The sequence below is a fragment of the Melanostigma gelatinosum genome (genome assembly GCF_949748355.1).
Source record: "Melanostigma gelatinosum genome assembly, chromosome: 24".
Lineage (NCBI taxonomy): Eukaryota > Metazoa > Chordata > Actinopteri > Perciformes > Zoarcidae > Melanostigma > Melanostigma gelatinosum.
This window is the reverse complement of record NC_136657.1, coordinates 2,872,070-2,893,731: the sequence shown is the minus strand read 5'-3', so window position 1 is coordinate 2,893,731 and position 21,662 is coordinate 2,872,070. Positions and strand designations below refer to the sequence as shown.

Below are 21,662 nucleotides of genomic sequence, written 5' to 3'. Positions count from 1 at the left end.
GCTGAAGATGTATCAGGTGTGTGTGTGTATATATATATATATATACACACACACACACATGAGTATGAATCCACATCAGAGGGGATCTAATACGTAGCGTCTATAAAGACCTTATGTGTAGGTTTTCAAAAGGAATGAAGTTTTCAGTTTTATATCTTCTAGTATTATGCGTTGGGTCTCATGTTGGAGTGAAGCGATACTGTGAGCATGTTCTGACCTGACCTACTGTGCCATTTTATGATCTGAATGTATGGTCTAATATAGTAAACCCAGTTATATCGAACTTCTTAGTAACAGCAGCATCACGATAGATTAAATGTTAGCGTATTACTGATAACATGTTGATTTGCTTTTACACCGAATTTGTTTTTTTTGTGCACTTGTTTGATAAAACGTATAGATTGTAGATGTTTAACTTGATAACAAGCCAAAGTGACTGTGAGCCACTCTGATACCTTACTAATGATTACAGTGATAGACTATATGTATGTCATATGCCTGCCGTGAGGTCAACCTGTGCACACACTCGACATCAAAGTAACGAGATTTTGTTACTCACAATAAACACTTTCTAATCAGTATGCATTCTGTTCTACATCTGTGCCCGAGAAAGAACGCTTATCAAAGGAACCCCCCCGCTCTGCTGGAAACATCTGTATCGTCCCATTTCTGGATTTGATCTGGGCCGCGGCTCTGAAGAAGACAAAGCACAGTGGGCATCATGAGTCGTTTGGCAGAGAAACTACAGACAGATATATCAAAGGAAGTACAGAGTACATATTATTGCAAACTCTGTACGTGATATAAACATTTACAGTGGCTTGGTTGGCCCAGGGGTCAAGTACCGGTTCGGCAGACGACTGCAGCTGGACTTCCAATTGGCCTCAACGGAGTTCTGGCAAACCCAACACTCACAAAGGTTTCAGCAGGGGACCCTTGCATAAGTACTGCTGTTTGTGTGTGGTGTACCTGTGGCCGAGGAGGAGCTCCGTCTGGATCCTGATGGCTGGCCTCTGGTACTCTGGGCTGGCGGGAGGACCGGACGTGGTCTGCCTCTGGAGGAGCTGCAGGATGGCCTGGATGTCAAGACATCTGGGACTCCAGTCTGATGGACGGAGAATAAAACATGAAATAAAATCACCGTACGTCTCTCAGGGAAAAAACCCAAAATATTTTTAATCTGTTGAAATGTTGTACGCAATGTTTTCCCCGTCATTATAGGATGATGTATTTGTGGTCAATACTAATAATAAACACTAGGGGGAGGCTCCACCTTACAAATGCAGATGTTTGTATGGAGTATCCTCCAGAAGAAGAATTCTGATGTTAAACTGTGAAATGCGCAAATTCACCAGTAACTACAGTTTTCAAATGAATATATATATTTAAAAAGTATACGCGTTATATATTTGCCTAAAGTTGTAGGAAATTGAAATACTTCAGTAAATTACAAGTGCCTCAACATTGTACTTACGCACAGGACAAGAGTAAAAGTCTTAGTTCCACCAATGGTGTCTGTGTGTCGTTGGGATTTACGTCTTGAGGTTCAATCACAGAGTCAAATACGACCAACAAACCTGTCATGTGTGGTGGGTGGCAGCTGGGCTTGGTTGGGAATTTTCTGGTTCGATCTTTATCGTGTTTTGAAACCCGACATCGAATCAGAAAGTCAAATACGTGTAGAGACATAACGAGTGTCAAGGCAGATGTGTTTTTAGGCTGATGGCAGACGGGCCGCAACCCGAGAGATTGTGGGATCGAACCGTATAAGTTAACTGAACTGGATAGGGTTTGAACACAACTTCAGGCCTTTTAAGTCACGTTACATCACTTCAAATCTTTTGATTTGACAGTCTGTTGGTGACTACACAGACGTAAATACAACTGCTCAGCTACTTCAACATACATGGCACTAAATCACAGTGCAAGTTAGATGAAATACTATACTCTACATTTGTAAGACATTTGACCACTCTATGACATTTCTATTTCTTCTCAAACAATAATCAAAGTATCAAGACAGCTTTTTGTTTTCCTTACCCTGAGAGTAGAGTAGAGTAGAGTAGACTCCCTGTGGCTCTCTAGCCTGGAGGACAGAGAAGCAAAATAAACAAACGGCAGTCACACAACAATTCAAACAATAGTATCGGGACATTTAGCAATTTCCAGCTGTACAGATGGTACTGTTTTTAAAGTCCATCTCTCCTCACATTTTTATGACATGCTATACTGTGTTTTTTTTATACTTGTGGATTTACGTCCACAAGCACTACAACTTTGCTGTAAAAATATTGTAGAAAAATATGAAGGCATAAAAGTATTACAACCTATAACCTGTTTGAGTTAAAAAGGATAACCATCAAACATATGTTTTATTTCATAATACAAGTAATTAAACATAAACTGCTTAGATGCTTTATGTATATATATCAAAGGAAGTACCGAGTACATATTATTGCAAACTCTTGACATACTCTGTACGTGATATAAACATTTACAGTGGCTTGGTTGGCCCAGGGGTCAAGTACCGGTTCGGCAGAAGACTGCAGCTGGACTTCCAATTGGCCTCAACGGAGTTCTGGCAAACCCAACACTCACAAAGGGTTCAGCAGGGGACCCTTGCATAAAGTACTGCTGTTTGTGTGTGGTGTACCTGTGGCCGAGGAGGAGCTCCGTCTGGATCCTGATGGCTGGCCTCTGGAACTCTGGGCTGGAGGTGACTGTGCTGTAGGCGGGGGGACCGGACGTGGTCTGCCTCTGGAGGAGCTGCAGGATGGCCTGGATGTCAAGACATCTGGGACTCCAGTCTGATGGACGGAGAATAAAACATGAAATAAAATCACCGTACGTCTCTCAGGGAAAAAACCGAAAATGTTTTTAATCTGTTGAAATGTTGTACGCAATGTTTTCCCCGTCATTATGGGATGATGTATTTGTGGTCAATACTAATAATAAACACTAGGGGGAGGCTCCACCTTACAAATGCAGATGTTTGTATGGAGTATCCTCCAGAAGAAGAATTCTGATGTTAAACTGAAATGTGCAAATTCACCAGTAACTACAGTTTTCAAATGAATATATATATTTTAAAAGTATACGCGTTATATATTCGCCTAAAGTTGTAGGAAATTGAAATACTTCAGTAAATTACAAGTGCCTCAACATTGTACTTAAGCACAGGACAAGAGTAAAAGTCTTAGTTCCACCAATGGTGTCTGTGTGTCGTTGGGATTTACGTCTTGACGTGCAATCACAGAGTCAAATACGACCAACAAACCCGTCGTGTGTGTGTGGGGCGAATAGCTCAGGTGGGTGGCAGCTGGGCTTGGTTGGGAATTTTCTGGTTGTGTTTTGAAGCCCGGCATCGAATCAGAAAGTCAAATACGTGTAGAGACATAACGAGTGTCAAGGCAGATGTGTTTAGGTCTGTTTTTAGTCTGATAACTAAACGTAGAATAGCTCAGTCGGATGGCAGACGGGCTAGAACCCGAGAGATTGTGGGATCGAACCGTATAAGTTAACTGAACTGGATAGGGTTTGAACACAACTTCAGGCCTTTTAAGTCACGTTACATCACTTCAAATCTTTTGATTTGACAGTCTGTTGGTGACTACACAGACGTAAATACAACTGCTCAGCTACTTCAACATACATGGCACTAAATCACAGTGCAAGTTAGATGAAATACTATACTCTAAATTTGTATGTCATAGAGTGGTCAAACAATAATCAAAGTATCAAGACAGCTTTTTGTTTTCCTTACCCTGAGAGTAGAGTAGAGTAGAGTAGACTCCCTGTGGCTCTCTAGCCTGGAGGACAGAGAAGCAAAATAAACAAACGGCAGTCACACAACAATTCAAATAATAGTATCGGGACATTTAGCAATTTCCAGCTGTACAGATGGTACTGTTTTTAAAGTCCATCTCTCCTCACATTTTGATGACATGCTATACTGTGTTTTTTTTATACTTGTGGATTTACGTCCACAAGCACTACAACTTTGCTGTAAAAATATTGTAGAAAAATATGAAGGCATAAAAGTATTACAACCTATAACCTGTTTGACCAGTATTATTTTTTTCTTTTATCAACATGCTTATATGACCTTTTTTTAAATTATTAAAAATTTTCATAGAGTACAAGTACATTTTATTGACTGTACTTTCTAATTTAAACTGAAGTTGTAGAAAATCAAGCCCCCCCCCCCCCCCCCCAGCTGAGAACTAGTTAATGTGAGAGCATTGTGACGTAGGTTGGCTACAAGGAAGTGGAACGTGACCGTGCTAGCTAACACAGTTCAGCTAGCTTCTCAACTTTTATGAATATCCTACAAGCGTGTAACACACTGCAAAGGTCTACCAGCGACACTTACCAAATGGTGACGAGCACGTGCGGTCGGGTCGCGTGGCTCTTAACCGTGAAGTGAACATGTCTTCGTGTTGTCCCACACCCGTCTACTCCCATGCTGGACGAGGAGACTTCCGAGACGTTTACGAGCCGGCGGAAGACTCGTTCCTCTTGATTGACGCCCTGGAGAAAGACGCAGAGCTGCTGCAGCAGATTAGGTCAGACAATTTCCCCAAATCCGTCAAATATTAACGTTAGTTGGCCATATTTTCACATTATTTTAAAATGTGCCCGTTTCCAGCCCGTGTGTGTGTTTGGAGGTGGGCAGTGGCTCGGGAGTGGTGTCGGCTTTTCTGGCATCGCTGGTTGGACCCTCCGCTCTATATCTGTGAGTTAAACACATTTTCCAAATGCATGGCAGAAAAGTGATTGGACAATCTTTAACATGTGCATGCGTTTCTCGTGCAGTTGCACTGATGTGAATCCTGCAGCTGCGCAGTGCACAGCAAAGACCGCTTCCTGTAACAAGGCGTCACTGCAGCCCGTCGTCACATCCTTGGTGAGACTCGTTCACATTCCAGCTGTTCACATGCTCCAAGTGCGAGGATTTGAATTGTAAAGACCGTTTTCCTCGCTCCCCTGTAGGTGGAGGGTCTTCTGCCCCGCTTAAGTGGGGAAGTGGACGTCCTCCTGTTCAACCCTCCCTATGTGGTCACGCCTTCAGAGGAGGTGGTTCAGCCCCGTGCAGCAGGTTGTCTTCAGTTTACAGACGAGGAGCAGTTCATCACTGTGCTTTTCTTCCAGGTCGGCAGCTCGGGTATCGAGGCTGCTTGGGCCGGCGGGAAGCGAGGGCGAGAGGTGACCGACAGATTTCTGCCCGTGGTAGCGCAGTTGCTCTCCAGTAAAGGCGTATTCTACCTCGTTACCGTTGCAGAGAATGAGCCAGGTGAGTAGAACGATTGAGACCGTGCAGGAAACATTCCGGACAGTTCAGTGATTTCTCTTTTCTCAACAGAGGAGATCATCCGTTTTCTGGGCAAATGTGGCTTGAGAGGAGAGACGTGCATGTCGACTAGAGCTGGAAATGAGAGGCTGTCCGTCCTGCGCTTCCAAAGCAGCTAACGGGTCACTTTAAAATCCCCTGAAAAGATGACAGGAACTCTTTTGTCATTCGGGATGCAGTATTGTCTGCAAGTAAGGACAAACGCAGAACACCTTAAGATTCACCAGACAAGAACTTCTTATTCAAGCTGTAAAGAACAAGAACTTCTCATGCAAGGAATTGGTTGAAGGACTACGGTGCCTCTGTCATATTGGCAAATTTGTAAGAAAAACAATGCCACACATGTTCTCACCCAGACAGGTTTAATAATGACGTTTTAGTAACAGACATTCATAATTATACCAACCCAGTCTGTCATTACAAGTACAATCAACACTTATTTAAGTTAATTATCTCAAATAAAAAAAAAGGTACCATTGGAATGTCATTTGTTTCAAGTATGATGCTTCTTCACACAAAAAGTTGAAATATTTCTATGTATGCTTGCAAGCTTTAAGCATCCCATTAAGAACTGGACAATCAGAAGAAAGAACAGTAAACTGTTAATATCTTGACCTGTGTGTCTCTTTTGTATTATATGAGAAGTTTTAGAAGTAAAGTGTTAATGTAAAGCTGAACTGGGTGTGTGGCTTTTAACTCTGGGAATTGGACTTCCACGTGATGCGTCCGTCCTCTCGGAGCCGGACCGCGCCGCTGGCCACCAGCTCCAGAGCGGCGGGGAAGGCCCGGTGCTCGGCCTCTCGGATTCTGTCGCACAGACTCTCCTCCGTGTCGCCGCCCAGCACGGACACCGCCTCCTGCGCGATGATGGCTCCTGCATCCACCTCTTCCTGAACACGGATGAACAAAAGGTATTTGAGGTATAGGGCTCTTTGTTTGATGTCTGGTGGTTCTAGAGTTTGTCATACTTACTGCTACAAAGTGGACCGTGCAGCCAGTCACCCGCACCCCCGCCTGCAGAGCCTGCTTCTGGGCGTTCACCCCCTTGAATGAGGGCAGCAGGGATGGATGGATGTTCAGCAGCTTTCCTGTAAGAATAACAAATACCAAACAAACAATGTATAACATGACGATACGACCCACCAAATCATCTTCGTCACCGTATTTTTTCACACCGTTCCATTTCTTGACGAAGGTTCCTGTGAGGATCCTCATGAATCCAGCCAGACACACCAGCTCCACCCTAAATTCTTCCAGCACACGATCAATTGTGCCATCAAACTCCGCTCGGCTCCCGTACAGTTTGTGGTCCACCACCTACGTCCGGGTCAGACACACACTCCATAAACATTTAGGCTTTTATTGTATAGTCCTGACTCGGCTCAATCACCTCAATTAAATGCAGTCTAATCTAAACGAGCCCTTCCACTCCAGTTTTAAATATATATCTAAAATTAGATGGGTTTTTGGTTTCGCATCATTTTGTCTCCTGACAAAAGCATCCTGGTGCAGGTTTCTTTCATATAAACTCATTCATATTTTCACCCGTGTCTGGATGCCGGCCAGCGAAGCTCTCTTCAGGCCCTGAACTCCAGGTCTGTTGGAGATGACCACCACGATCTCTGCAGAGCTGCATGGACGCTTGGCCTGCTCTATCAGTGCCTGCAAGTTGGTGCCTGGGACAAAGAAAGTCAAGTGTCACTCCACAGATCTTTCCCAAAATGTTGAGGCTCTCCAATTCTAAGCAATTCTTATTTCGAGAGCAACATAAACTCACCTGTGCCAGAGATGAGAACAGCCACCCTGGTCCTCTTGTGTGGCGTGTTGCTGTCGCAACCACTGTTCTGCTCTCCGCTGGGAGCGGGCCCTGCATTCTGCAGGCTGTGTTTCAGGTTGCGGACCACCACAGGTTCTGCCCCTGCATAAATAAACACACAACTTGTTTTTTTTTACAATTTTATCAATAATATTAATAGTTTATTGCCTTTCCTCTCCAGTATCTCTCACCCTGGTGCTTGTGGGCCAAAGAACCCACGATCCAGGCCTCTTCATGAGCTTGAAGCTGGCGTAGGACACTCTGTGCATCCAGGGGGGAAACCACCAGCACGGCCCCCAGGCCACAGTTGAAGGTGCGGGCCATCTCCTCCTCGCTCAGACCCCCCTCCGTGTGGAGCCAGGAAAACACTGGAGGGATGCTCCATCGAGAGGCATCTGAGTCGGGTCATAAACACCAAGTGTGAATATTAATGAGGGACAGCTGTGGTTAAGTAACCACAAAGTGACCGTTTCATTTTCCAGAGTGGAGGGAAACTGCTGAATGTGAAAAGAATGACGTTTGTTCATGTTTGCACTATAAAGATGTTTGGACTGAAAACAGTCTTCATTCCTTTTGTGCGCCCTCTCACGTTCGATAACCATAAAAAAATAATTGATATCCAAAACACAAGCCACCTCCCCACATTTCATGCGCTCCATTTGACGTTCAAGTGTCGGCGCGCTTTCATCTCACCCAAGTCGACTGCCAGCTCTTGGGGCAGCACCCGAGGGATGTTCTCCAGAAGCCCCCCCCCTGTGATGTGAGCGTAGGCTTTGACGGCACCGCTGCGAAGGACTGGCAGCAGCAGGCGGCTGTAGATCTTTGTCGGAGTCAGCAAAACCTCGCCTGGAAGCAGAGTTACAGTCACATGGGGGGCATTAAAAGGGTTAAACATAGACGGAGAACACACTCGGCTCCACCTAGGTGACTTACCGACAGTCTGTCCCGACCTGCCAAAAACAGCAGGGGAGCTGTAGCTGAGGTCGGCCCTCTCCAGGACTTTGCGGACCAGGCTGAAGCCGTTGCTGTGGACCCCAGAGGAGGCCAGTCCGATCAGCAGGTCCCCCTCTGCGATGTCCCCCAGCCTGGGCAGCAGAGCCCCGCGCTCCACCGCTCCAACACAGAACCCCGCCAGGTCGTACTCTCCTGGAGCGTAGACGCCCGGCATTTCTGCTGTCTCACCACCTGGACATTAAAAGACATACAGCACACTCAGCTCTACTGCCAAAGCAGGTAATATAGGACCTCTTTTGGATGATAGGGACACCAAAATATGAATGAATAGACAAATGATCTCATAAACATCTCCTAACTCACCCAGTAGAGCGCAGCCGGACATCTCGCAGGCCTTAGCGATGCCGCCGACCACCGACGCGGCGACGTCCACGTCCAGGCTGCCGCAGGAGAAGTAGTCGAGGAAGAAAAGCGGCTCGGCGCCTTGAGCCAGCACATCGTTCACACACATGGCCACCAGGTCCTGACCCAGCCCGCCATGCTGCCCGCACGCCTGGGCAATCTGTGGAGACATTTTTTGGGGGAAATATAGCTAAATACTTTGCGCCATTTAAAAAAATAAACTGCAGCAGAGAAGAGTTTTATGCAATTGTCTAGTTTGGTCATTTGTGGGAAGGTTTGGCACCGTGATGGATTAAAATTTAAAAGACAACTCTAGACTCACCAACAATGAGCTGAACCTGCCTCAGCATCAGTTCATGAAAGAACCTGGATCTTTCACACTTGAAATGAATGAAATGTGGATGTGTTCAGGGGTTTTAAGAAGCTTTTGAATCGGTCTACAGATAAACAGAATCTGCCCTGCTGCTCCAATACGTCAGAGCCAAATCTGGATCCAATTTTTAATTGTTATTTCTTGGCCGATCTGGCGTCTACCAAAGCCAAATTGGAGAAAGTCGAGGGTTTTAGTACTTTCCTTTGATTCTCATTTGTTCCAGGACTTTGAAATTACAACGGGTGCCACATATTTTGCACAGTGACAATAAATGACAGCAAAAGTTTGCCTTATAAGTATGACTCGTGGCAAACAAGATAGACACGAGCTGGCAAATCTTCCATATTCTCCAATAAACGGGATGACGGAACCGAAGTCCCACCTTGAGTTTGGTCCCCACTCCGTCTGTCCCGGATACCAGGATCGGGTCGACAAAACCTGCTGCCTTCAGGTCAAAGAGCCCAGCGAAACCTCCCAGTTCTGCATTACACCCTGGTGAGAACAAAACACCAACTACGGTCACGTTCACCGATTCTTCTTCTGAGTTTGTAGAGCTACTGAATTCATCCCAGCAAACACAATGAAAATGACAGCATTAACCACTACAATTACTAAAAATACAGCAATTTGTTTCTTAATGAGAAAATGGTTTCAGCCAGCTGCTTAATTGAAACAAGCTTGAGTCTTTAATTGCACCACAACGTATTTTCTTTGTTCATGAGAATGAAGTCACCAGCGCGGGACGTCGCCTTGGCCAGGGGCTTGATCATGTCCACCAGCTTGTTTCCAGCAGCGATGTCCACTCCGCTGTCCTTATAGGTCAGACCTCTGTCAGAGACACAGTGAAAGACCACTCACTCAGCTGTTCCTCCCGGTGTTACGCCATGTTTACAGCTACAGCGAGGCTTCAATGTGTTAGAATCAGTGGGGGGGTTCTGGTTGAGGACTTGATAATTTAAAGAAATACTAGGACACAAGTACATACAAATTAAGTTCATTTTTATACTGTGTATCACGAATAATAAACAGACTACAAACTAAACAAAAAAGTAATTTCAACAAAAGGGATGTTTGGGTGTTTTAGTGCTTGTGTGCGAGCCTGTACCACTTTCACACACACCTGTGTTGGTTCAGGTGGGCGATGGCCCGGTGGCCGATGTCGCGGCGGTACACGGCACCCGGGAAGCCTACGGCCGCCGCGCCCCGATTCGCCGCCTGCAGGGCCGACTCCAGGGACGGCCTGACCGCAGTGACGGTGAGGACCCGCCCACCGCTGGAGACCACGCCTCCCTCCTTCAGAGCTGTGCCGGCGTGGAAAACCTGCAGCCCCGAGTCCTGGACCTGGGACAAGCCTGAGGATGAACAGTTAGTCTGGTGTAATCGATGGCTTGACAGAACATAACATTTAGAAGGATTTACTCCAGACCGTTACACTTGTGTGTAAGAATGGAACACTAGTTGTGCTGCAGTGTCACGCACCTGTGATCTCTACTCCTTTCTTGTAGGAGCCGGGGTAACCGGCGCTGGCCATCACCACAGTGACTGCAGAGCTGTCCTGGTGCCACACGGGGGCGTTGGAGACCAGTTTACCATTCATGGTGTTCAAGATCACTTCGTACAGGTCGCTCTTCAGGAGGGGCAGCAGCACCTGAAGGAGGGACAGCACATATTTGATGTTCATTTTAAGAGAAAATCCACTGATGGTCAAAGAAGTCAAAAGTCAAAGAAACCCACCTGACACTCCGGGTCTCCGAAGCGACAGTTGAACTCGAGGACCTTTATTCCCTGCTTGGTCAACATCAGCCCTGCATACAGCACACCTGGAAATAAAAGCGATATTTCACGAAGGCTGCAAACTGCAAACAGAAGAAGAATGGATGCAGGGGAGCTCTCTGGACTGTGGTGCAGACTGAACACGAGCACTTGCCCACGTAAGGAGTTCCCTCCTCCCTCATCCCGTCCACAGTCTTCTGAAGGACCGTCTCTCTGATCTGCTGCAGCAGGTCCTGGCTCACCTGCACAGGACCGAGAGACACGAGCGGCATTAAAGACGGCCGCACACAAGTGGAACACTCATCATCCTCAAAAGGGTAGCAGAAGAGAAGCAGGCTGGGAGGCAGAGGAAGCGTGTACCTGCGGAGTGGGGCAGTAGGCCCCCATGCCGCCGGTGTTGGGCCCCAGGTCGCCGTCCTGCAGCCTCTTGTGATCCTGCGCTGGAGGCATCGCAGCCACCGAGGAGCCGTCAGTGAAGCACAGGCACTACAAAACGAGGAGGGGGTTAACATGTCAATTGTCCTATATTTTAGACAGAAAGGTACATTTGGTTCAATTCAGTTATGGATTTCACTAAAAAGATTGAACTCACTGACACCTCCTCTCCCTCGAGCAGCTCCTCAACCACCACAGTGTCCCCTGCAGACCCGAAGGCTCGGTCCTGCAGAAACACGTTAAACATGGAAAGTGCATGCATCAACTTCTACAACAACCGATCGCTGGCTAGAAATAATATTCACTGCACAATTTCATTATTATGTAGAAACGCCAGCCAACACAAGAAGGTGGTTGGAATCCACAGACTGGTTGGCTGAAGCAGACTGGAAAACTGTGTTCTAGTGGGACTGATCTGTGGTCAGCTGCCAGACCTCAACGTGTGACTGACTGATGACGACGGTGGGCTTGACTACACTCATTTCACTTCAGTAAAACATTTTGCTTTTCTTTCCACTCCTGGCTAATAGAACTGCCAAGATGAGCGAGCACAGAGACGAGGCTTTTATACCTTCATGATGTCCAGCACAGCCCGACAGGCCTCGTCCTGGTCTCCAGCCACAATGACTCCCTTCCCTGCTGCCAGCCCGCTGGCCTTCACCACCAGCGCCGGGAAGTCGGCCCTGTAGACCCAAACAACGAAATGAACTCGGTAACGTGAACATCTTTTAACAGAAAACACATCTGGACCAGATGCCGCAGCTCTGATATGCGCATTCTTTTGCGTGTGGACCGTTTCACATTTGCAGTGCACGGTATCGTTTAATGGATGAAGGCTGGCGGAATACGGCAGCTGCTGCTCTGCCCAAGATGGTTTACATGAACAAAGAAATGACTTTCAAAGAGCAGAGAGGACGTTTTGTTTCCCGTGTGTAAAAGGTGCAACTCTTGATGTGAAGTCATCACATCTTAGATCATCAACTCATGCATTTAGCCCTTTGTTTCCTCTGCTAATTTACTACAACGATGATTTTACTGGAAACAAAGCAGTGTCTCTGTATGCTTTTCGTCATAGAACCTAATCCACAGACAAACTGTCTCCGTCTACTGACGTGCGGATGTAGTTGCAGGCCTCCCGGGGGTCGGTGAAGGAGCCATAGCGGGCCGTGGGGATGCCGTGGCGCTCCATGAAGGCCTTGGAAAAGCTTTTGCTGGCCTCCAACTGGGCGGCTTTGGCAGACGGGCCGAAACAGGGCACTCCTGCCGCCGTCAGGTCGTCTACAATACCTGCAAGAGACGTCCAGGTTCAGGGAAAGACGCTACGGAGAGAAGACGTGATGGCGCTCACTTACCCGCTGCCAGCGGCACCTCAGGTCCGACCACAACCAGCCCCACATGGTGATCCTTACAGAACTGAGCCAGGATGGCGTGGTTACTCACCGACACCTCTGCAGAGAGAGCGAGGTTATTTCCAGGTGTGTCGGTCATTATTTAATCAGTGCATTAATTAACATGTTTCGATGTGAACGTTCTTCCTTTCATCTTACATTTATTAAAACACTGAGCAGACATAGTTATGAATGAAATGAATATAAGAGGACTTATTTATAGGTGCGCGTACTTTTCAAATTGCCAAACCAGTCTGTGAAGTAATTGTTAAAGCAAATATATCATGAAATGCAATGGTTCCAGCTCCTAAAATGGGAATATTTACTGGCTTTTTGTAGTCTTACAGGTCATGACCTAAATATCTCTTCATTTAAACTTGTCTGATTTGAACATGTTAACTTGAACCCTGGGAATTTGTGACATGGATTATTATTATTTATTTAATTTCTGCCATTTTATAGATCACACAGTTCATTTATGTTCTTTTTCTTCTACAATATTCAAAGCGGAACTAATGTTTTCGGCTTCATTTTTGGGGGTATTTTAAAAAGGAGCACACTACACTAGAGAGCCTTGGTGTTGGAGTTTACCAGAGTTGCGGATCTTCCCACAGCCGGCCGTGCCTGCGTTACCCGGGGCCACCAGGACTTGCTGAATCTGCGGCGATTGGGCCAGCTTCCAGGCCAGCGCATGCTCCCGTCCACCACCGCCGACCACCAGCACCGTCCCTGCCATGGCGCCTGAGCAACGAGAAAGAAGAGAGCCCGGCATTTAGCATGGCACTGAAACCGTTCACACCCTCGCAGCATTTTTCTGGAGAGCAGCCAGCGCGTCTCACTCGCCCTTTAACAGTTCCTAAAGTCGCCGATTAATTGCATGCAAAGCTTGACCTACAACAAAAGGGGTTCCCTAAGCTGCGACGAGGCTCTGACCTTCTCCGAGGCCCGGGGTCTTACATTATCTTGTAATGCCACGGTAACGCGGATCCAATCAACTGGAACAAAAACACAAGTCAACAATTAAAAAGGCATGGTGACCGGGCAAGGCCCAATCACCAGCAGCTGAGAACAGGGGCTCATTTGTATGGAAAAACAAGCGCCACTATCAGGTTGATGAACAGTTAACTCTGCGCCTTCTCCTCAGTTTGGCAGTGCAGACTTACTCTCTCTGTGGCCGTTTCAATTACAACTTCATGACTACACGGATATGGGATTGTACATTGAAAAAGACCCTTTGACCCCCGATCCACTCCAACAAGCCGGGGTCAGACGTCAAACCAGCCCAATGTGCAGTGACCTGAGGATTGTGCGATGGCATGGTCTACTATAGTGAAGAGCTGCATGTGCAGATACATCGTCCACTATCAGCCTTGAACACGACTGGGAGCAGACTCGGTACAAAGGGTTGAGTGTTGCACAGCGAGGGCTCATGCTCCGCAATGACTCAAATCACTGGCTTTGATTGAAATCACTCGGCTCACGTGACTCACATGTCAGGGAGCAAATCAAATGCACGAGTCCAACAATGCAGGATCATTTTAAACACCGTTCAACAACAATGTACAGCTGGGGGTCTCTGAGAACGTCGCGCTTTTATAACTCTGTACTCTGCTGCAATTTGACAACTTAACAATCAACTAAAACTCATTTTACTTTGGCTCACTCACAGTATGCATCATCAATGTGTCTGCACATGCTGATATAAACGGCACACTCACCACAGTTTATCAGGATGGATGTGTCTACATCCTGAAGCAATCTATTCCAGTATCTGAAGGTTAACATTCAATTAATCACTCCAACTAACATTGTTTTTTTTAAGTAAGCTGCATTTGACTAACTTTTTTTCCAGCAACGTAAATCATTGTTGAAATGAACATCTAGCATGCTGCTTTGATACTCACCTGTGTGTTAGGGTCTCTGTGAAGCAGGAAATAGACGGAGCCCAGTTCAGGACAGCAGTCACAAGTGTCTCCTCTGCTTTCAGCCTGCAGACTGTGGATGTAAACAACGCTATCGCGCCACACACACACCACGTGGATCCAATAGAGCTGGTGAGGAGCATGCGCAGACAAACGCTACGCAAAGTTAGGTAGAAGTGCTAAATAGCGCAGAAACAGTGTGTTTTGCCATCGTTTCCTGTTCCGTTCATGTGTGTCTTACCTTTATTTGCTGCCCAAACTCTTTTTTTGCAAGTTTCGGCAGCGGGTTCGGATTTTCAACTTCCTCTGGGTGCGACAGCCGAGTGCATCATGGGAATTGAAGTCAATTTGCAATAGCGGTTGTCGTGCCAAACCAGGAGCCAAACAGGACGGTCCACATCTCCACCTCGCTTTCAAAATAAATTCATGTTTATCTTGTTTCTTTCCTCCTGTGGCACAATTTTATTTAAAACATATATTTAATTAATTCACAAAAAATAAGAGCTACTGTAATCACAGGCCTCCACTGCTTTTCAGGCAGAATGGGGCCTCACTGATCATTCACTGGTAGAATAAGGATATGATGAGTCACTTGTACTGCCAAAAGCAGCGTTGAAGAGTAACTAACTGCATGCACTAAATTACACTGTCCAGCAATACAGTATATCATTGTGTATTACTTACAGGGTGCATTTTTCTGGATTGTGTACTTTTATTCGAGATATTCTAAAAACGTTTCACGAAAAACCAAATCTGAACTGGACCACTGCAGACCCCGAGGCCATCACTATGCGTCTGTTTGAAAGAACGTGGATCGAAGTCCAGGATGTCGATTTTGATCCCAAAACATTTAAAAAAATTGACAAGGCCATTTTCAAGAAACTGTGTAAGAAGTGGGGCAATTCAAAAGAGGTGCTGTTGTCCATGAAATTAGAGGAACGAGAACTTGGGAACTGCATTGCCTTCTGTGTCCAATATCACCTGACACGACCCAAACAGCGCAACACCATCTGCAAGTTCTTCAGATGTGGAAAGAAGGATCAGGAAACAACCTACATGGATAGACCAGACACATCACAGACAGAGGGGATGGACAGATGTGCTGTCAGCCCTCTCAGGGGAAGAAATGAGAGCCAGGTGAAGTCCAGTCCGGACGACACACAGAGCTTTTCAGAGGTTCATGAAGTCTCAATCCATAATGAGTTTGGAGCCTCATCTGTCAACTCTGCCCTCTCCTTTATCGCTCCAAGTGAAGAGCCTCCAAACAGCTCAGTACATGAGGACGCACTTTCTGAACCTTTGCCAGGTGCAATAGTGCAGGAAGAACTAAAGAACGAAGGTTCTGATTCAATAACTCGCTCAGGATATTGGGACGCACTTTGGTGTTCCCTTTTCCCTTCAAGATGGTCCAAAGTGAGACCTCTCAGCTGTGTGATGTCTACTGTGATGGTAGGCAACATCTGATAACTTCTACTGTCACAGTATAAGTTATCAGATGTTGTAATAATCTGATAACTTTTAGTAGAAGTAATCAGATGATATATATATATATAGATATATATATTTGAAATTCAATAAATGTTTTTGAACTTTTTATTATTGTTTAATCTTATTGTTCAAAACAAGATCAATTACATCAGGTATTGTTAATATTTGTGGTTACACTTATCACAATGTGTTTTCTGTGCATGCATTACACGAGCAAACTTACTTTTTCCTTTCCTACTTTATTGACTTGAAAGCGAAATGAGTACCACATGAAATTCCAAACTTTTTATTTAACCGCGTCATACTGCCTGTATAGAATCACAAGCACCTGCTACCTGGAAGGGGATCTGATCATTTAAACCACTATAAAGGCCAACACAGTGTACTCAGGCAAAATGTGACCTTTGACCTTTGTGATGATAGAGCAAATTAATCCAATTTACAACGAAAGAGGAAACTAATATTGTATCTCACTAGAAACATTGCTTTTTCCTACAAAATTACATTCCAATATCATTAAACTGCAATTTCAATTACATTTCGAGGGACATGTTTTTTCTCTCAAATCACGGTCGTCGTTTTCAACAGCCCTCCTCCCACAGCAGTCTTCTGCAGACCAGTGTTATTGGATGGGAACTTCATTTTACGAGACAGTGTCATGCTGGTGTGTCCAACATGCTAAATAGCTGGTAGTCTGTTGCATTGGTTCCCAACTCAGTTCATCCTGACGGTCTGCATCCGCCTACAGCTCCAGAGATCAACCTGAGGTTGATGATCAGAGAGTGCAAGGACTCCTACAGGAGGAGGCTGGAGGCCAAACTCCAGCAGAACAACGTGAAGGAGGTGTGGACTGGAATGAAGCAGATAACCCGCTTCAAGGTTGGAGGCAGACAACCAGGGGGCTCCCTGGAGAGGCCAACGAGCTAAACTCTTTCTACAAATTTTCTAAATGTGTGTATTTGAACTCCACCTGAGATAATACTGTACGTCTAGCCCACGGTCTCCTTCTTAGGAACCAACGGTATTTCTCCCTTCATTTGTATCCGTCCGTCTCTCCTGATGCTGTGTTCAGACATATCTGAAATTCAGTACTCGTACTTCCTTAAATAGAGGATCTGAATTTAACCCTATAACCTTACAATTGATTTAAATCAACTTTATCTTATTCAGGCTGCTTCAAAACCAGCCTAAACGATTACAAGCACATGCAACAATTGTATCCTACAACATGCAGTACATTGGAAAATATGCCATCTTAACATATAATATAGAACTGACTTTAAGTGGGAAAACTGATATTGTTTAGTTCTGCTAACATCTAAGCACCCTGGCTGCAATGACTCCACCACCTTCAGCGCTCACGGTGGCCTTTAGAGCAATCTGATGAGTTTAGTCTGCCGATATAAGCTGGAGCTCTGCCATTTACTGCTTGAGAGAAATCAATACGTTCTGAAAGTCAATCCTAAAGTGAACTGTAAGGCGGTGTGAAGCGGCCAAATAGGGACTGATGGGCTCTCCTCTCTAGTTAAGGGGCTGGAAGCAGCCGATGAGGGAACGTTCTGGCACAGTGAGCGATGATACAGGACGATGGCATGGATGGAGCAAAAAGAAGACGGCCAGCTTGCATGAACGCGTGAACTATTTGCAGCTGTTTGATGACAGCTGGCAAATGAAGCATGTGGGCACTTGATTCAAACGGTGCAGGAGGGCGATTCTGCAGTTTAGGTTAGAAAACAGATGCGTTAACAATGAGTATCAGCAGTCAGTTTTTTGTGGTGCACGGTTTATATAGTCCCTTCATAGCACCAGCACACATCTGTAATACATTCTTATACTGTGCAAATGTTGATGATTCGCCCTCTCTTACTTTGTATCTCTCTTCCAGTCAGCAGGGTGGGTATCTGCTGATCCTCAGCACTAGGATCAGTAAAGTGGTACGTTATATGTTTTCATGTCACATTAAAAGTCTTCAAGTCCACGAGTGGCAGTACCGTCACAGCAAAGGGAGTTCAGGGGCATGGAGGAGTTCGTGTCCTAACTGTGACCCTCGCAGGGTGAACAGTGTGACGCCTGAGCTGTACGCTGCTGGGATCGTGATGTGTGCTAACTTGGGTCGATCTGGTTCCTGTTCCTCTTCGAGGGCCATCTGCCTCACTTGACCTAACGGGCAGAAAAATGGGATGAAAGCACTTTTAACGGGATGAAAAGTCTGCATAAATAAAACCCTAATTAACGGCTTCTACCCTCGATGTCCAGGGCTTTCCACCGCAGGTCAGACTGACTCTCTGATAAACTGGACAGACAGCAATCTGGCGTCAGTCTCTGCAGGACATCTTCTCGACGAATCAGCAACACAGATTCGCTGCAGAGTCTCTGGTGCACCTCTTCCTCACTTCCTGAAAAAGTTAAAAAGTATATACATTCTGTGTAAAAGTCAGGAGAGATTATTCTCCTGAAAACGTTATTTGCCCTTACTCACCTACATCTAAAGGATTGGTCATGAAAACAGCATAGGGTGCAACGCCAAATACCAGCTGATGGTGCCAGGCGTCCGGCACCTCCTCTCCCTCGGGCACGGCCAGCTGCATGTTCATGGTGGCGACGGGAACGGCGCCCTTTCGGATCCAGCGTGCGAGCCAGGGGATCAGTCTGACCCGCCGCCGAGGGTGAAAGTGGAAGAAGCGACCCGCTACCTTCCCCTCACTGGCCTCCTGTGCTCCTTGGATGAGCTGAGAATGAGTCGCACCTAAAACAAAATACAATCTTAATTTGTTTTCCATCACCTGTCAGATCGTCCGAGAAATATAGGACCGTATTACACTTGTAGAGTGTCTCAGATCCAATGATTCAAGGTGCGTTTCTTTTCCATTCAGAGCCTCACGTGTGATGACAGCTTGAGCTAAGCACCTGCGATGTCAATGCAAAAATTGTGCAACAGAGCTGAACAAGTCAATTACAGTGGCTCCTCTGAGAAACATAAACCTCTTTGTCTAATTCAAGAGGGTACTTTTGAATTTGCCTGGTTGGCAGTGGAGCCAGCTGTCACGCTGGCAGGAAAGCGCACTGATGGGTTCGAGACATTACGGAGCCCCATTCAGAGGGGGAGTTATAGTCTCCGCGAGCATCTGTGACACCTGAAATGTCTGTGGAGCCCAGTGAAGATATGCCACCTATGCAAAGTCATGCTTTATGTATTAATATTTCACGAGCTGAAATGTCACAGGACAGTTTGGAGAGGGCCGCGTTGAGTGTTAAGTGTTTAAAGTGCAATATGTGACAGTTTAGTGACGTTTAGTCCTCTTTTGTCCTTTAAAGACATGCAATAAAATATATGTCTAGCTTCATCTTCCTCTTAAAAACGATGGCTTATTGTCACTATTGTCCGTTACATTGCTGGTGTTTATGATTTAATTTTCTTTCTGCATGAAAGACCATAATTCAGTGATACATTTATTACCGTGGAAGGCAGAAAAAAAATGTGTAAGTAAACATTTTACTGAAAAGTAAACAAACAATTTCCCAGCAGCTCCAAGAGGCTTTTCACAAGGTTTATTCAGCTAAAGAAGAAGCAGCTAACGCTTAACAAAAGAACACGCCTTCTTTTTCCTATCAGAAACATTCAGATTCATATTCAACAAATGCATGGTGTTCACTGGACAGGATGAGTATTCAGAAGAGTCATCTGAAAAGTGACTTAAAGATGTCGTAGCGTTGTAGAAGTAAGAAGTTGCATAAAATGGAAATGATCAAGTAAAGTACAAGTACCTTGAATATGTACTCAGGTGCAGTACTTGAGTTACATTCCACCACTGTAACAAAGATATACGAGGGCCCACAGCTGGCTCTCCCCAACATTAGGACATTTACCGGCTTCACTCCGGGACAGCAGGTAGTCGGGCAGCGGGGACTCGTTCCTCCTCAGGCGGGTCTGCACGCAGCGGTCCGCTTCCTCAGGGGCCACATCCACGCCGAGGGCTTTCAGCACGTCCACCACAGCTGTGGCCCCACAGGCTGAGGCTCCTATCTGCAGGGTCTGCCTCTCCACAGCCTCCTGGAAGGACCACAGCATGGCTTCATCTGCTCCTGCTTCCTCCTCCTCACCACCACCTCCTCCATGGACCTGCGCACACTCTGCCTCCATGTGAGAGCCTCACCTGGAAAGACGGGGTTTGAGGTTAGCTTAAAACTCCACACACCTGTCTGCAACAATAGTTACATATGAGCTAAATGTCCCCACTTAAATGGTTCCCAACAGTTCATATATTGTGTGACGCTACATTCCACTAACCTCTGAATTCACTACTGTTGCGAATGATAACCCTGCTCGGTGAGATTCATGCTACCAAACGTCTCTTCAGTGTTTACACATCGAAATAACAAGCACGTGCACGTTTGTCTTTACAGTTATCATGCTACATTTGCAGTTTTAATAAATCATTTCTCACCATCTCCCGAGGAAGCAAAATAAATGCAGTGCGCATGCTCAGACTACACGTGCTTGTGCTTCGGTGGTTTCGCTTCCGGTTGGACAGAGAAGCACAGTGGCAGCTAGCGCCCCTAGTGGTCGCGTTCAGTCATAAAGAGAGAGAGAAGCACGGCGTAAACATGATACAGAAATATATCTGCACAGTATTTCATTTTAAATTAAGAAATGTAAACATATGACAGAGAAACATATCTGAATAGTAATCAATTAAATGTTAAATAGAACTAGATGGTTGAAATAAACTACAAATATCTAAAGAATACATGACCATCCTCAAGTACAAATAAATTGATAGTGTTTGAAAAGAAGTTGCATCTCAGAAATCAGTTTTTAAGGTTACGGTTATTTTATTTACAAGGGGGAAGTTGATATGGTTAAAATATAAATAATAATAAATATAGTATTTTTTAAAAGCATTTCTAAAGTTTTAGGGTAAACTTTAATGTATGCAGGTGTATAATGACTTTTTCAGTTTGGTTTTGGGCACACGTGAAGAAGACGCCCATCTTTTCTACCTTTGATTTCATAATATCTATGATTACTTCTATTTTAACAAATAAGAATTTGGTTTTAGAACATTCACAACCAAAACAGTTTTCCCTCTTGAGTACTGTTACCCCAAACGGTCCCCAAAAAGATGATGAATTGAAGCACACGATAACTAATGCAAGTGTCCTGTGACAGTTTCCCATCGGGCCAAGAGATGTCGGTGTTGCTACATTGGAAGCAGCAGAGTGCAGCATATGTGGTAACACAGCATACATACAGTACATTATGTATGGTTACCGTGGTTGATGCTTGGTGAAACGGCCTGCGGCGTGTTGCTGACGGCCACCTCTTCCTTTGTCTCGTGCAGAGGCATCACATGGGGGGTGAAATAGAGAGCTGCAGACCTGGATTCCTTGGTTCTCCCGAGGCACAAAGGCTCTTCAAGAAATGTCGAAATTACATATTTTAATGGAATATTTTCTTCCGTTTCTGCATTTTCACAGGAATTTGTAAATTTGTAGCAAATTCTGTGTAGTTTTAAAGTTTAAAATTGTCTATTCGTGGAGCCTTAATACATTAAAATTTGGGCTAGAATGGTTGAGTGCAGCACAAATTAAATACACCAGAATACTTAGCTCCAAATCATGCAAACATGACCTTCACAGGTCAATTATCAACCAATTATTTGAGACATAAATTGTACAAACAGGCGACATCGGCTCTGCCTCTAAAAACACAAGGAGTCCAAATTAGTCGAGTCACTGCAAAATGCCATCTGGTGGTGGG

At 45.4% G+C, this 21,662-nt stretch overlaps 4 protein-coding genes across 7 annotated transcripts in view; 2 read left to right on the top strand and 2 right to left on the bottom strand.

The window, feature by feature from the left end:
• Positions 1 to 578, top strand: part of LOC306797266 (sorcin-like) — an 18,818-nt gene extending 18,240 nt beyond the window's left edge. The window contains exon 8 of the mRNA XM_079296537.1: positions 1 to 578. This exon is cut by the window's left edge and continues 159 nt beyond it. The gene's annotated coding sequence lies outside the window, so the exon portion shown is untranslated.
• Positions 579 to 4,275: 3,697 nt separating this feature from the next.
• Positions 4,276 to 5,548, top strand: hemk2 (HemK methyltransferase 2, ETF1 glutamine and histone H4 lysine). Of its 2 annotated transcripts, XM_079296536.1 has the most exons (6): positions 4,276 to 4,565; positions 4,649 to 4,735; positions 4,816 to 4,906; positions 4,993 to 5,076; positions 5,152 to 5,293; positions 5,363 to 5,548. In XM_079296536.1, exons 1-6 carry the CDS (start codon positions 4,429 to 4,431, stop codon positions 5,467 to 5,469), a joined length of 648 nt encoding a protein of 215 aa, XP_079152662.1. In that variant the 5' UTR covers positions 4,276 to 4,428; the 3' UTR covers positions 5,470 to 5,548. The 2 variants fall into 2 exon arrangements, with proteins under 2 accessions (XP_079152662.1, XP_079152661.1); XM_079296535.1 differs by having other exon boundaries at positions 4,993 to 5,293.
• A 147-nt stretch (positions 5,549 to 5,695) lies between these two features.
• Positions 5,696 to 14,675, bottom strand: gart (phosphoribosylglycinamide formyltransferase). 2 transcript variants are annotated; one of them, XM_079296534.1, is made up of 22 exons: positions 14,396 to 14,675; positions 13,083 to 13,232; positions 12,456 to 12,551; positions 12,216 to 12,390; positions 11,675 to 11,786; positions 11,261 to 11,329; positions 11,029 to 11,154; positions 10,823 to 10,910; positions 10,630 to 10,715; positions 10,375 to 10,543; positions 10,016 to 10,247; positions 9,629 to 9,723; positions 9,278 to 9,375; positions 8,484 to 8,682; positions 8,100 to 8,351; positions 7,860 to 8,012; positions 7,358 to 7,561; positions 7,128 to 7,268; positions 6,896 to 7,026; positions 6,526 to 6,667; positions 6,323 to 6,438; positions 5,696 to 6,240 (listed from the first exon to the last, which is right to left on the bottom strand). In XM_079296534.1, exons 2-22 carry the CDS (start codon positions 13,225 to 13,227, stop codon positions 6,043 to 6,045), a joined length of 3,027 nt encoding a protein of 1,008 aa, XP_079152660.1. In that variant the 5' UTR covers positions 13,228 to 13,232; positions 14,396 to 14,675; the 3' UTR covers positions 5,696 to 6,042. The 2 variants fall into 2 exon arrangements, with proteins under 2 accessions (XP_079152660.1, XP_079152659.1); XM_079296533.1 differs by having other exon boundaries at positions 9,278 to 9,387; positions 14,396 to 14,674.
• Positions 14,676 to 16,171: 1,496 nt separating this feature from the next.
• LOC306797372 (uncharacterized protein) lies at positions 16,172 to 21,288 on the bottom strand. Of its 2 annotated transcripts, none has more exons than XM_079296710.1 (5): positions 21,174 to 21,288; positions 19,769 to 20,055; positions 18,381 to 18,647; positions 18,145 to 18,297; positions 16,172 to 18,061 (listed from the first exon to the last, which is right to left on the bottom strand). In XM_079296710.1, exons 2-5 carry the CDS (start codon positions 20,040 to 20,042, stop codon positions 17,895 to 17,897), a joined length of 861 nt encoding a protein of 286 aa, XP_079152836.1. In that variant the 5' UTR covers positions 20,043 to 20,055; positions 21,174 to 21,288; the 3' UTR covers positions 16,172 to 17,894. The 2 variants fall into 2 exon arrangements, with proteins under 2 accessions (XP_079152836.1, XP_079152835.1); XM_079296709.1 differs by lacking the exon at positions 21,174 to 21,288 and adding an exon at positions 20,190 to 20,334.
• Positions 21,289 to 21,662: the final 374 nt, after the last annotated feature.

Excerpts from the sequence above, each read along its gene's own strand:
- gart (XM_079296533.1), bottom strand. The coding sequence starts at position 13,227 with ATGGCAGGGACGGTGCTGGTGGTCGGCGGTGGTGGACGGGAGCATGCG. Across the intron at positions 8,352-8,483 it reads GTCCGGCTGCGCTCTACTGG|GTGGTGAGACAGCAGAAATG; the intron begins GTGAGTTAGGAG and ends TTTAATGTCCAG. Across the intron at positions 7,027-7,127 it reads TGTTCTCATCTCTGGCACAG|GCACCAACTTGCAGGCACTG; the intron begins GTGAGTTTATGT and ends TCTTTGTCCCAG.
- hemk2 (XM_079296535.1), top strand. The coding sequence starts at position 4,429 with ATGTCTTCGTGTTGTCCCACACCCGTCTACTCCCATGCTGGACGAGGA. Across the intron at positions 4,907-4,992 it reads AGCCCGTCGTCACATCCTTG|GTGGAGGGTCTTCTGCCCCG; the intron begins GTGAGACTCGTT and ends GCTCCCCTGTAG. Across the intron at positions 5,294-5,362 it reads CGTTGCAGAGAATGAGCCAG|AGGAGATCATCCGTTTTCTG; the intron begins GTGAGTAGAACG and ends TTTTCTCAACAG.
- LOC306797372 (XM_079296710.1), bottom strand. The coding sequence starts at position 20,042 with ATGGAGGCAGAGTGTGCGCAGGTCCATGGAGGAGGTGGTGGTGAGGAG. Across the intron at positions 18,298-18,380 it reads GACCAATCCTTTAGATGTAG|GAAGTGAGGAAGAGGTGCAC; the intron begins GTGAGTAAGGGC and ends TAACTTTTTCAG. Across the intron at positions 18,062-18,144 it reads GAAAGCCCTGGACATCGAGG|GTCAAGTGAGGCAGATGGCC; the intron begins GTAGAAGCCGTT and ends TCTGCCCGTTAG.